Source organism: Elaeis guineensis, chromosome 1, assembly GCF_000442705.2.
Source record: "Elaeis guineensis isolate ETL-2024a chromosome 1, EG11, whole genome shotgun sequence".
Taxonomy (NCBI): Eukaryota; Viridiplantae; Streptophyta; class Magnoliopsida; order Arecales; family Arecaceae; genus Elaeis; species Elaeis guineensis.
In genome coordinates, this window is record NC_025993.2 from 107,368,196 (window position 1) to 107,380,845 (window position 12,650).

Below are 12,650 nucleotides of genomic sequence, written 5' to 3' on the forward strand. Positions count from 1 at the left end.
AAACTTTGGATAAATTGTTTATGATAATATGCAGAATTCTAAATTCTTGCAAACCGTCAATGAGCAGCTCGCTCAAAAGAAAGAAAATTTTGTATTCGAACTATTCCAGGTCTGTATAAACCATTTTCTCATGAAAAATAACAGTTCAGGTTCAACTAGGTTTTCAATAAATTTTGGTTTGCTAGATTTGTGTTTGATCTTGTTTTATAACTCGCCAACATTCTAATTCTTCTTTTTTTATTTCACACTATCAGTTCCTTCTTTGATCCGAAGTTGTGTAGAGCATGTGTATCCGTGTTTTGTCTATATAAAATTATGAATACAAGCTGTAAATCTTTAAATCTTGCGACGAATTAAGTGGTCATGAAAATTCCCCTTCAAGGTAAATGCACAAGAATGTTGACCAGCATTGTATAATATTATATATTATATTTATTACAATATGTTATTATCTGATATTGTATTTGTTATATTATAACATTGTATTATAATGAGGTGAAGCCCGTGCTCGAGATGGCAAATAGCATCCCTCCCCTATTCTATGCTCCATCTTCCAAAATCTCAAGAATTTATGAGAAAATGATCATGATGCATGTCCGTCCGCTAGAACTGCCTCTGCTGCTGTTTCTATTTTCCCCTGCATTTCTTCCATCCACACGATCCCTTTTGCTCATGGTTTACGGCAAACAATGCCCAGATAATTAATTTTCCACGCAACCATTTTGGGAAAACTTTACAATGTGAGGAAGATACGGTTCACACCACAACAGTCATCCACCTTCATTTTAGGTATGCCTATGCTAGAATCAACTTCCAACTCCAAATAACTCATGTCCTGTATGCATCATGCTCACATTGCAATGTTGGTGCAACATATCTAGTTACTAACAGATCCATATAAGCCACGCTTTTAACTTGACCAGCCCAGTAGCACATCGCAACAACAACCATTACCAAAACCTCATCATCTGAGCAGAATTAGAACATGCTTCCTTAAATTACTCCCAACAAATCCAATGGATATCCATAATTTGACTAACAGCATTGAAGAAAAAACTCCTTAAAATGCAAAGGAGATCAGTGCTCCAGGTGGAAAACAAATTCTGTCAAACGCTGGAGTTTGCTAGGGTCTAACTTCTGCTCCGTAGTGATCTTTGGCTTACTAACAGTCAGCATCTGCGAAGATGAATCCAAAGTCCAACCTTGCTGCAGCGCATCTGCACGTACCAGCCACAAAGTAAAATATCAGTAAAACCTAAAACTCTTATTTAGCTATTTAAAGAAAGGCGTTCTGAGGTGATTTGATATACCATACAAGGATAGCAAATCAAGAAGGCATGAAATTGTCATCCATAGAAGTTCACACTACATAGCTAAGGCTTCCCAAAATCCAAACATAAGGCATAGTACATGAAGTATCCAGATTTGTCAGATAGGAGGTGTTGTATCCAACACTGATTAGCAAGGGGGCAGGGGTGACAGTCCTTGCCTGGACCTGCGGACCCAACACAAACCCATTTGGGAAGTACCAGGTTTGGCTTGCCATAAACAGGTTCCTTCATAAAAGTAGTCCACCAGATAAACCCATTTCTTCCAAGGGTCCCTTTCAGGTAAAGTCTTCATCTGTCCAAGCCAGTTTGACTGTCTAATTATTGGGCTGGGTCAACGAAATTATTTATCCCCAATTCCAGACCCATATAACCCATGCTAACCTGTTAAACTCTATTTTTTAATAGGTTACACTATCAAATCAGGTTATCTGTGTCAATTTAATGGTTTAACAGCATCATCATAGACCCGACCCAACCCAACTTGACCTTATATTAAACAAGTTACATTGGTCGGGTCATGTTACTTGTTTATGGATAGGTTCGGTTTGGGTTTTGATATTCCAGGTCTGTATTGTCAGTTCTCTTAAAACTAGCCAAGTTATTATGCACATGCAAATGCACGCTGTCATTAGACACATTAGACCAAACATCGTGACTGAACTCTAAATTTCACAAAGATTGAAAATTAATAATCTAATAATTTTTATTTAAATGAATAGTATTGAACTTTTTTAACTAATAGTATACATATCAATCATAAATAACTAACCAAAAGCATAACTTTATGACATATTCATTTGCAAATTCATTATCAATACAAGAGAATTCTTACCCTTTATGCTAATGTTAATCAATTCTCTATCCAACTAACATCATCCCTATCCATAACCTGACATACCATTGTGGTAACAATGACCATCCACACCAAACATGACTCTGATATTTTCAATACCAACAAGCTTTGGAACATTTTAAATCCAAGTCTTCAATTGTAAGTCCAACTTTCAAGTTGGACCTTGTTTAGGCTATATTGTAACAAATCCAAGACGTATTAGAAATTTTTGGATTAGTTGAGTTGGTCAAGACTATAATGCAGCACAATTTAACATTAGATTAAGCTTTTCTGACTAATAGAGAATACTCGAATCTAATCCGACATAATACAAACGGGAGAATAACAGCACAAACATGACCCAAAGATTGGATCATAATTAAAAAAGAAAGAATAAATGATTTGTGGAGAAGTGGGAATAATCTTGCACAAATCATGAATAGCTAATCTGCATGAGTCATAGACAACTCTATATCAAATGAATCACTAACCCCATAAATATCATATATATCCCTTGTGGGACGTCTTTGAAATCAAAGGGAGTCTAGACTGAGATTTGTTGCAGGAAGAAGAAAAATACATTTTACAATTTATACACCACTATTCTATTATAGAACTTCAAAAAAATTGATATCTATTCAAGGAAAGTTAACAGAAAAATAATGGTTAGAAAAATAAAAATTACTCTCGAAAAAACAAAAAAATAATAACGATTTTCTACCTCCATGTATGTCATAGTTTGGATAAATATGCCTCCCTATAATTCGCCATTGGATCTGCTGGTGATTGTGATCTCCAAGCTGCCTTGCCAATCTACCCATTCGCTTGGTTGCCCTATGAAGTTTGTGGTGGTCTATCTCTAATCCCACTTTTAAGTTCTGTCCCTGCTTCCCTTTGGAGTCTACTCCAAAACATCCAAACTCCATTTTTTTCGCAATCGCATTTAGATTTAGTAAACATCTACTTTTAGTTTAATCGGGCATATTCTTGTTAAAGCCTTATTTTTTGCATGTTTTCTCTCTAAAATTCTACTTTCACTTCTCATTTTCATGTCTAAGATCCATCAAGCAGTTGCCATTTTATTGCCGTTTTACTGTCATGGACGTGCTAGTGCTAAGAAATTATAATGCATTTCTAAAAGATTAAAGAAGCCTTATGTAAAAGTCTTTTCTTTCAGAATTTTTATCATCAATTTCTGCTTGATTGTATTTACATAATGAAAGCTCAAAAAATTATATGAACCATGATCTGTTTTTAATTAACTTTCTAGTTGCAACTTAAATTACAAATTCAAAACCGCTGTGATAAGGTTAGCTAGGCATGAGAACCTGGAATTTCTTTTCGTGTTTCTGGACTAAAAGCATGGCAGCCTACTCTTCCTTTATCATTGAAGGGTGATGGTTCAGGGACATGGTCACACAGGTTGGGAAGGAACACAGGCAAAGATTAGGATTCGGAGGTGATAGAAGAAATGGGATGTCTTTCAGATTGGAATTTTTAAGGGAGAGATCAGAGAAAGAGGGATTTGGTGAGGTAAACCAGATAACAAGAGTAGACTTGCAAGGAGTGGAGATGGTGATCCATCAACAGATCCAATGGCAAATAACAGGATGGTATATGTTAAGGGGAAACTTTAGAGTTAAAGAATTAGATGGTATCACTAAACATATGAGTGTCTTCATGGGTCAAAGTTGTTTGAATGGTAGAATTTCTACAAATTAAATCTAATGGCCACACAATCATCTCCAAAAGAAATTTATTGGCGCTTTGAGGATAATAAGTTTGGAAATTAAAAATATTGAAAATTATTAATAAGAGTATTCCAGGAGAGCAGTGTTTTGAGAATATGAAAAGGGGGTATTTTGCAAATAGGAAAATTTTCACATGGGCATTGGCCCACATATATTTTTTAGGATAATACCTGTCTCAATCCATCACAAATCTGACCAATCCATTGCCACACCTGCTCATTCGACCCTCCCCACTCTTATTCTACCTCGTCTCAACAGGCTGACAGCCATTTCTAGTTACATATCAAATGCTTTGCTATTTTATCCTGGCATGCCATGTCATAGCATTCACACAACAATTGGTGATACCCAGCTGCTAAAATTTGCTATACAAGAAAGCAAATCAGAGCATCATGCCTCCAATCTCAAGGTGAAAAGCGGCTGGTGGCAGCATTTAGATGGAGTCATGAAGGGAAGTGAGAAAGAACAGAAAATGGATGACACAAACAGAAGAAACACCTGCCTTATCTTTACAATGCAGGTGCTTATAAGCCAGTTTTAAACTTCACATCACAGGTAGAGTCGAGATATATGAAGTCAGGAAAGCAACTGCACCATAGCTTTTCTTCAGTAGAAGATTGGTTGATTAGATACTGCCATCAATATTAAGCAAATTGTAGCCCTGAGAACTTAACTCTATGGTGTTCTAACTATGGATTAGCAACTTTGAGGCTATTACTTACACTAATATGGAACAAGAACAATAGAGTTTGGATCTTGAGATTAGTCATAATCCACTAGTGAGTAAATAATGTGATTGATGTTTATAGAGGATCTTGGGATTAATGGATGAATGAATTTTGATATGGAAAAATCTGTTCTAAGAAGATATGAGAAGGAATTACCAAACCTACGATAACATGGTCACAGGGGATAGATTTATTTTGGAAAGATGGCGGATGTAAGTTCTAGGATCAATGATGTTATACAGAATTTCAGTCCAGATAAAAGTTTGTCTCAGCAGCATCAATACCCCTACCACCACAAAGGAAAAAGGAAAAAAAAAACAGCTCAAAACCAAACAGCCACAATGATAAGGAAAACTGTATAACAATCATGCAATTAGTGAAAAATGCTTGATCCGCATTTTTATATGAATAATGAATTAAAAATATGTTCATGTGCACTAATCAATTCAAACAAAGCATCCGATTAGTGATGGCAGAAAAGCTAATAAATTGAAACAGCAATCAAGTACTTTAGAGTGTAGATACAACATCAATTTGGATAATCAAGATCACCAGATGATCAGCCCAGCAGCACATAGGACAGGCTGTAAAACACTACCGTACTCAGATTGCAATGTTGTTTCTTTTACATTTGTAGGAAGAAAAGGGATCAACATGCAGTCAATTCATATGGCCCAAAGGGTTAAGAAACATACAGTTTGTGGCATCATCCTCGCTCATTCCCATGAAGTGAGCCACATCAGCAACAGTAATTGTTGAATATGCAGAAGTTAAAAGCTGAAACATCTTTTTTGTATAGTTCTCTGCACCATCAGATATCATGAAATCATTCAAAAAAATTCTGTAAAAAACTAAAAACTTATATTTCAAGACATGAATCGATTAATCATCAAGAATCAAGGAAATATTTCACAAAAATGCCTATAATAAAGCTTGAGCATGTGTATGTTGGAATCTCATATTATCCCTGCTCTTCTGTGCTAATTTACTCCCTTAACCCCCTAATGGAGGTAATTATATTTATGATGCACATGTTGATACAAGTGGCCAGAGAGACCAGAACTTTGAAAAATGCTGAGAATCAGCAACTGTAGGTAGTGTAGGGGTGTGTACATCTAGTAATTATTGTGACTACTCCAATTTGATTGGGAGTAGAAAACGATAAAAGTATTTTCGTTTGATAAGACAAAACTCATTTCTTTCTATCTCTTCCTAAAACATGACAGGGGAGAGTTACTGAAGAAGAAAACAAGTGAACAAATGCAAGGTTATAATCACATGATCCAAAGAAGCAAAATATATTGTCCCCAGTTACGCCTGCCTCCAAAAAATACCTGTCCACCAACATCCCACCAATCCCTTGGATGGAAAATCAAACAAATCAAGTGAATTCATGAATAGGTGAATAAGTGATAGTGTTAGCTTGAGTAACTTTGAATAGGTAACCAACAGAAGAAAGCATCGATTATCTCCTAACTAACGGAGAAACCATCTTACTGCAACTTTATTACAAGCTCCTCTAATTGGGAAACAAAATAGTCAGTCTGCTGTAATTCCTCAGAACCTTGAGATGAAATATTGGCCCGTTTGAAAAAGAACTACTGTTGATATTGGTGTTTCGATCACCTAAGAGAGAGGATACCAGTTTTGCAAATAGAGATTATCTATATATATATATATATATGGCTTTTTTCCAAGAACCACAAAAATCTAAAAATCTACAAAGAACCCTAAACGATGAACATCAAACTAATCAACATCTTAACCTAAAGATATTAAAGAAACAGAACTTCAGTGAATGATATATGCTACATGCTCACCTAAGAAGGTGGTGACGAGACCAATCACTTCGGGGCTCCACTCGAAGCCACGGATAGCGCCATAAACCCCGGCATAGTCCCGATTCCAGAGGCATTGCCCAATCTTCCAGGCGGCCACGAGCTCAGGCCGGCTCTCTTTGATTCCCTGGGGTATCGATTTCCACAAGAACCTCGCACTGTTGCTGAACAGAGCAATCATAAATCATAACTATATCAATACTCAGAATCAAAAAAAAAAGAAAGACGAAAATTCAAAGAAAAGGGGACCAACTCACAGATCGTTCACATAGATATGCCCTAAGAGATGGATCGCGTAAGGCCACTCCTCTTGGAAGACGATTCCTCTCGAGGCAACCTGATCCAAGAATTCCATTAAACATAAAAGATTGAAGGACCAGGGCAAGAACCATCCGAAATTTTTACCCAAAAAAGAGCGAAAACCCTAGCAAAACCTTGGGGAAGTGATGGGCTTCTACCTGGAGCATGACCTCGTCACAGATGTCTGCAATCTTCTCGTACGATTTGGAAGCGAGGGCGCTTTGGAGCTGCGAGAGATCCATCGTCTCTCTCTCACACACAGTTCCTCTCGCTCTCTATTTTTTTTTTTTTTTTCTCGAGGCAACTCGTTTTTTCTGTGAGCGCTCCTACTGGGCTAAAAAGACCAGGCAACTACGGTTACACCTACACCTAGCTGCGTATAAAACTGCCGACTTTAATAGATTGGACTTCGTTTACGCCAGGGAGCAACCAAACCTACAGTCCTGCACCTTTCCAGTTTTCCTGTTTTGCATAAAAATCTTATCATCTCTAGAAAGTCTTAAAACAGACCTCCATATTATCTTTTATTATGAAATGCTCCCTCACATCCAACTCCCTAATGATAGGGCTGATGTACACGCTGAAATAACTTTTAAGTGCTCTTATTTTTCTCTCTCTCCTCTCTTTTGTCTATTCTTCCATCCATTTCCATCATTAGAAGATGAAGCGAATGCATTAGCATCCCACTTCAGGATCCATTGGGTGTGGAGCTATCACTAGGAGGCTTGACATTAACCACTACCTCATAAAGGCAATAGTTGCCACAAGATTCGCGATGAAGGAGGTGTAGGCTTTGATGGCATCACCCTTATTTGATAAGCTGATAGTGCAGAAGGCAGCACATAGGCATCGATGGTATAGATCAACAAAATGTAGGCATCGATGGTATAGATCAACAAAATGTAGGCATCAAGGATAAGATTTTTATTGTCGGAGATGCTGTGGGTGAGAATCATCTTAGCACTAGCTACTAGCCTCATTGATGACCACTCTCTTAGCGATGCCTAAGTTACAATCATAGTCGCAGATCACGATCTTGCCTTCTATTAGCTTTGGATGTAGGGAGTTCTCCATAGAAAGGGAGGTGGATAGTTTGCTAGACTTGATCAGGTATACTAAGAGGAGCATCACATTGACAAGTAGTTTGTTAGAGGAGAAAAACCCCACAAGATAGTATTGTTGAGGATGACTTGGTAGAAAAACTTTATTCGATAGAACCAACACCAAAAGCAGGGAGCTAAGGGGGTAAGGTTGGTAACAGACAGAGATGGATAGTTGTTGCCAATAAAGAAGAAGAGAAAGATAATGCAATAAGAGTCTACAGGCTACAACAATGGGGTTGAGGTAGTAGGGGTGGTAACTATGTTGTTGGCGATGGTTCAGTTGAAGTTAATGAGAATGTCAAAGTCAAGATAGCCAATACTTTTCCAACAGACTTTATAGGTGATGATATAGGTCTTGAGGGCCATGCCATTAGCAATACCGGTGGTGTAGCTAACTATACAAATTTGAAAGAAACAATAGCTGGTGGTGGTGAAGGTAGTGTGGTTGCTATGATTGGTAGTGTGGTGAGAGAAGTGGAACTCGATATTGCCATTGATGATGGCATCACCAATGTTGATGTAGGTCATCGCTTTTTGGAGAATGAAAGGGTGCTAATGCACTTGTGACTGCAAAGGAGGAAGGAAAGGTAACACTAGAATCATAAGCATCATGCCATTGGGACGTAACCGAATCATGATTGTGGTTAGAGAAGATTTGAATTTTGAGCTAGATGCTAGTGTTGAGGATATTGACAATGATATTGGAGCCACAGCAAGAGTCAAAGCAAAGTTTGACCTAGTTGTGGAGGCCAAGGATTCCAGTAGTATAGAGGCAATTGAGATAGTCCTTAAAGATAGTAAAGACAGCAAGACGGTAGGCAGACTTCATAATGCAGATAGGGTGGAGGAAGATAGAAAAGTTATAAAAAATGATGTTAAAGACATGGAGGAGGGGGAGGGAGTCTTATGGTTAGCGAATGCCAAAAAGGCATACTAGTAGATAGGGATGGATCCAGAAAATTTTCAAAAGGGCACCCCTTTGATAAGTATTTATTTCATAAAATATTAAAAATAATAAGGTATACAAAATAATAATATATTTTTATAATTAAATAAAAATTATTAATAAAATAAAATTTATTCAAAGTAGTTATCTTATAATTATATTAAAATAAGTATTAAAATAATATGCATTCAATACAATTCTCCTCTACGAGTTCTCATATTTTGAAAACGATACATAATAATTTAATCTATGATATTTTCAAATATATCTTTTTCTATGTATGTCACTAGATAATCATTCAAAAATATATCTTTTGACATAATTCATTGCAGAAAAAGCTCTTTTCACACTAATAGTTACAATTGGTAAAATCAAAGCAAGCTTCAAAAGCATATATACCAAAGGATAAATAAAATGCTTCCTTATCTCCACTAACTTTCTTGAAAGATCACCAAGCCCCTGAAGATCAACAAATGCTTCATGTGATTGCATATCAAAAATATGTCTTTAAATTGATGCTCAAGTGCTCTAATATCAATACTAAAAAAATTATTAGGATAAAATCCTATCATCTTTTCAATTTTCTAGAATCAAAAACTCTGAATAAATTCTTGAGACTTAGGCATGCCACACAATGAAGTAACTCAGTGTTTATCTCATTAAAGTGATTATTTAGTTCATAAAGTTGTATATCTATCACTACATAAAATACGTCTATACGGTAGTGATGTATGTTAGTAACATGTGGAGCTTTGCACTTTGATCTTCCTTCTTGTACATAAATATCCACCTCTCAAGACCTTTTCAGTACCACGTAATGCAGCAAGAAGAAAGAAGAAACAAAATAAAATAATCAAAAACGTGGATCAGCCACAAAAGGGCTCACCTCTACGGGGCATACAAACTTCACTATGAAAAAAAAAATTTACAAGAGAAGATCTCACCCTCAACCCTCGTACATCCAATTTTTCTCTCATTAGAAGTTTTCCTCACAAAAGCTCTCTCTCTTGAAAGACCCCCTGAACCCCTGAAGTGTCTAACGTCCGCTATCCAGGAGCCTCCTACTTCTTCTCTCTCAGTGCTTCAGCCTCTCTTTCTTCTCTTGGGTTTCGTATGGCTCCGTACGGTGTATCCTCTGGCAAAATCAGACCACATACCACCTTTTTCACTGTTCAGGCCCTTTTATAGGGCTAAAACTCAATTAGATTAGGTTTAAGAGTCCTAATCAAACCCAATTAAGGCCCCAAACCGTTGAATCATCACCGAAAACTCCCTAGGCCGTCCGATCGCGACTAGTCTATGGTAGATCGGGGTACAGGCCCAGGTAGGGTGCCTGAACCTAGGTCGGCCCGCATGCACGGGCCTGGGCCGCGCCTGCGCGCGGGCCCGCGCACGGGCTGGGCCGTGTGCCCGCCTGGGCCGCACGCCCGGTTGGGCCGTGCGCCCACCTAGGCCGTGCGCCTGGGTCGCACGTCCCGCGCATTGGCCCCGCCTGGGCCGTGCACCGTCGCCTGCGGCTGCGCCGCCGCCGCTCAGCCGGCCCGCCACCGGCTGCCAGCGGTCCTCCGCCACCTCGAGTCTCATGCCGACTTCAAAAGCTCATATCTCCTCCATCCGAACTTCATTTGGGGTGATCTTGATCTTGTTGGACTCCATTTTTGCCGCGAACCTCACTGTGGGCTCAATGTGGGCTGAATCTCGAGGTATCAAATCTTAACAATCTCCATCTCGACTCGATATTCGGCCTCCTCCAAACTTCGAGAGCTTCTGGATCTCCTCGCCCCCATATCCTGGGACAATCGTCTGCTGATCATGGATAGGCAAACATGAGAGTCGAGCCAGGCTGCTCGATCCCATCTCCGTCGTATGCTGTGCTCCTCCTGACCTGAGACATGCTTGGGGCATCGTCCTGCGGCAATAGAAATCTCACCTTGCGACGTCGCCTCTCATCCTCTCGAGTCTCTTGTCTTGTGCCCGATCCGCCTCCACCTGGAGCTCCACCTCGTTCTGGGCTCCGCCTGGCTCTCGAAGGTCCACCTCGCACTGGGCTCCCCTCTAGGTAATAATATCCTCTGCTCCTCTTCTTTTCCTCTAGCACAATCCTATCACCGCATAGCACCCTCAGGATTCCTCCACCAGCTACCGTCCTGTAGCTTCTCGAATCCAGTCTGCTAAGTGAGATAAGATTTCATCTGAAATCGGGTATGTATCGGACCTCCCCCAATCTCCTCACTACACCATCATGTGTCCTCCAACTAACCGTCCCGATGCCTCTGATCGCACGGCTCGATCCATCTGGTAGATATACAGCGCCCTCACTATTCTCCAAGGAGTCAAATTGCTCCTCTTTGCAACATACATAATAGGGGCATGCAGAATCTAATATTCACTACTGGGAAGAAGTAGATACCTCGTCAGATATCTCTAGGACATCTCCATCTGAATCACTGCCGGCTATCGCTACAGCAGCCACCGTCCGATTTTTAAGTTGAGGGCAATCTCTGGCTAGATGCCCCAACTCCTCATAGCGGTAACATCTGATTTTGCTCAAGTCCCTCCTGGACTTGGACCGCCCTCATTGCGATCTCTTGTCGCTCCGTCTACCACCTCCTGCTCCTCCAGAAGCCACCAAAGCTGAGCTACTGCCACCTGAGCTCGAAGCCGGGTTCTTCCTCCTGAGAACCTCGTTCTGGAGTATCACCACGGTGACTTCGTCCATCTTGATAGTGCTCTTCCCCACTAGAAGAGCAGTCATCAAGGACTCATACGAAGGGGGAAGCGACGCCAGTAAAACCAGCACCCTGATCTTCTCCTCAACATTCTCGCCAACGCTGAGGAGGTCGGTGAGGATCTTCTGGAAGTGACTTAGATGCTCCTGCACGCTCTGTCTCTCAGTCATCCACAGTTGGTAAAACTGCCTCCAGAGGAAAAGAGTGTTGGTGAGAGACTTCGCTATGTACAACTCCTCGAGCTTCGACTACAGCACCATTGGGGAAGTCTCACCCAGCACATGGATCACCACCTCATCCACCAAGTACATGCGGATGGTACTCACCATCAGCATCTGTAGCCGTTTTCAATCCTGCACCTCTATGGTGGTCGACTTCTCATCGCACAAGAGAGCATCGATCAACCCTTGTTGGATAAGCACGTCCTTCACCCTTGCCTGCCACAAGGAGAAATTGCTCTTACCATCGAACTTGTTGATCTCCATCTTGATTGTTCCTGTCTTCTCCATCTTCAGTCTTGCTCACCACCGCTGCAATCTGCGTCCTTGTACCGTCTTGCTCTGATACCACTTGTTGGGTGGATGTTTGGCCAGGATATCACCTCTCAAGACCTTTTCAGTACCACGTGATGCAGCAGAAAGAAAGAAGAAACAAAACAAAACAATCAAAATACGTGGATCAGCCATAAAAGGGCTTGCCTCCAAGGGGCATGCAAACTTCACTATGAAAAAAAAATTTTACAAGAAGAAATCTCACCCTCAACCCTCGTACATCCAATTTTTCTTTCACTGGAAGTTTCCCTCACAAAAGCTCTCTTTCTTGGAGGACCCCCTAAACCCCTGAAGTGCCTGACATCCGTTGTCCAAGAGCCTCCTGCTCCTTCTCTCTCAGCGCTTCAGCCTCTCTTTCTTCTCGCGAGTTCCGTACAGTGCGTCCTCCGATAAAACCAGACCACAGACCACCTTCTTCACTGTTCAGGCCTTTTTATAAGGCTAAAACTCAATTAGATTAGGTTTAAGAGTCATAATCAAACCCAATTAAGGCCCCAAACCGTTGGATCATCACCAGAAACTCCCTAGGCCGTCCTATCAT

At 40.2% G+C, this 12,650-nt stretch overlaps 1 protein-coding gene across 3 annotated transcripts; it reads right to left on the minus strand.

Annotated features, from left to right (window-relative positions):
• Positions 1 to 969: 969 nt before the first annotated feature.
• Positions 970 to 7,147, minus strand: LOC105038359 (COP9 signalosome complex subunit 8). Of its 3 annotated transcripts, none has more exons than XM_010914146.3 (5): positions 6,939 to 7,147; positions 6,738 to 6,817; positions 6,463 to 6,644; positions 5,338 to 5,445; positions 970 to 1,217 (listed from the first exon to the last, which is right to left on the minus strand). In XM_010914146.3, exons 1-5 carry the CDS (start codon positions 7,020 to 7,022, stop codon positions 1,078 to 1,080), a joined length of 594 nt encoding a protein of 197 aa, XP_010912448.1. In that variant the 5' UTR covers positions 7,023 to 7,147; the 3' UTR covers positions 970 to 1,077. The 3 variants fall into 3 exon arrangements, with proteins under 3 accessions (XP_010912448.1, XP_073114944.1, XP_073114956.1); XM_073258843.1 differs by having other exon boundaries at positions 6,915 to 7,138; XM_073258855.1 differs by lacking the exon at positions 5,338 to 5,445 and having other exon boundaries at positions 6,915 to 7,145.
• Between the last annotated feature and the right edge of the window lie 5,503 nt (positions 7,148 to 12,650).

Bases quoted from the DNA above. Each gene is read 5' to 3' on its own strand.
- LOC105038359 (XM_073258843.1), bottom strand. From the start codon at position 7,022: ATGGATCTCTCGCAGCTCCAAAGCGCCCTCGCTTCCAAATCGTACGAG. The intron at 6,645-6,737 runs GTGAGTTGGTCC...TGCTCTGTTCAG, and splicing joins CATATCTATGTGAACGATCT to CAACAGTGCGAGGTTCTTGT. The intron at 5,446-6,462 runs GTGAGCATGTAG...CTGATGGTGCAG, and splicing joins TCTCGTCACCACCTTCTTAG to AGAACTATACAAAAAAGATG.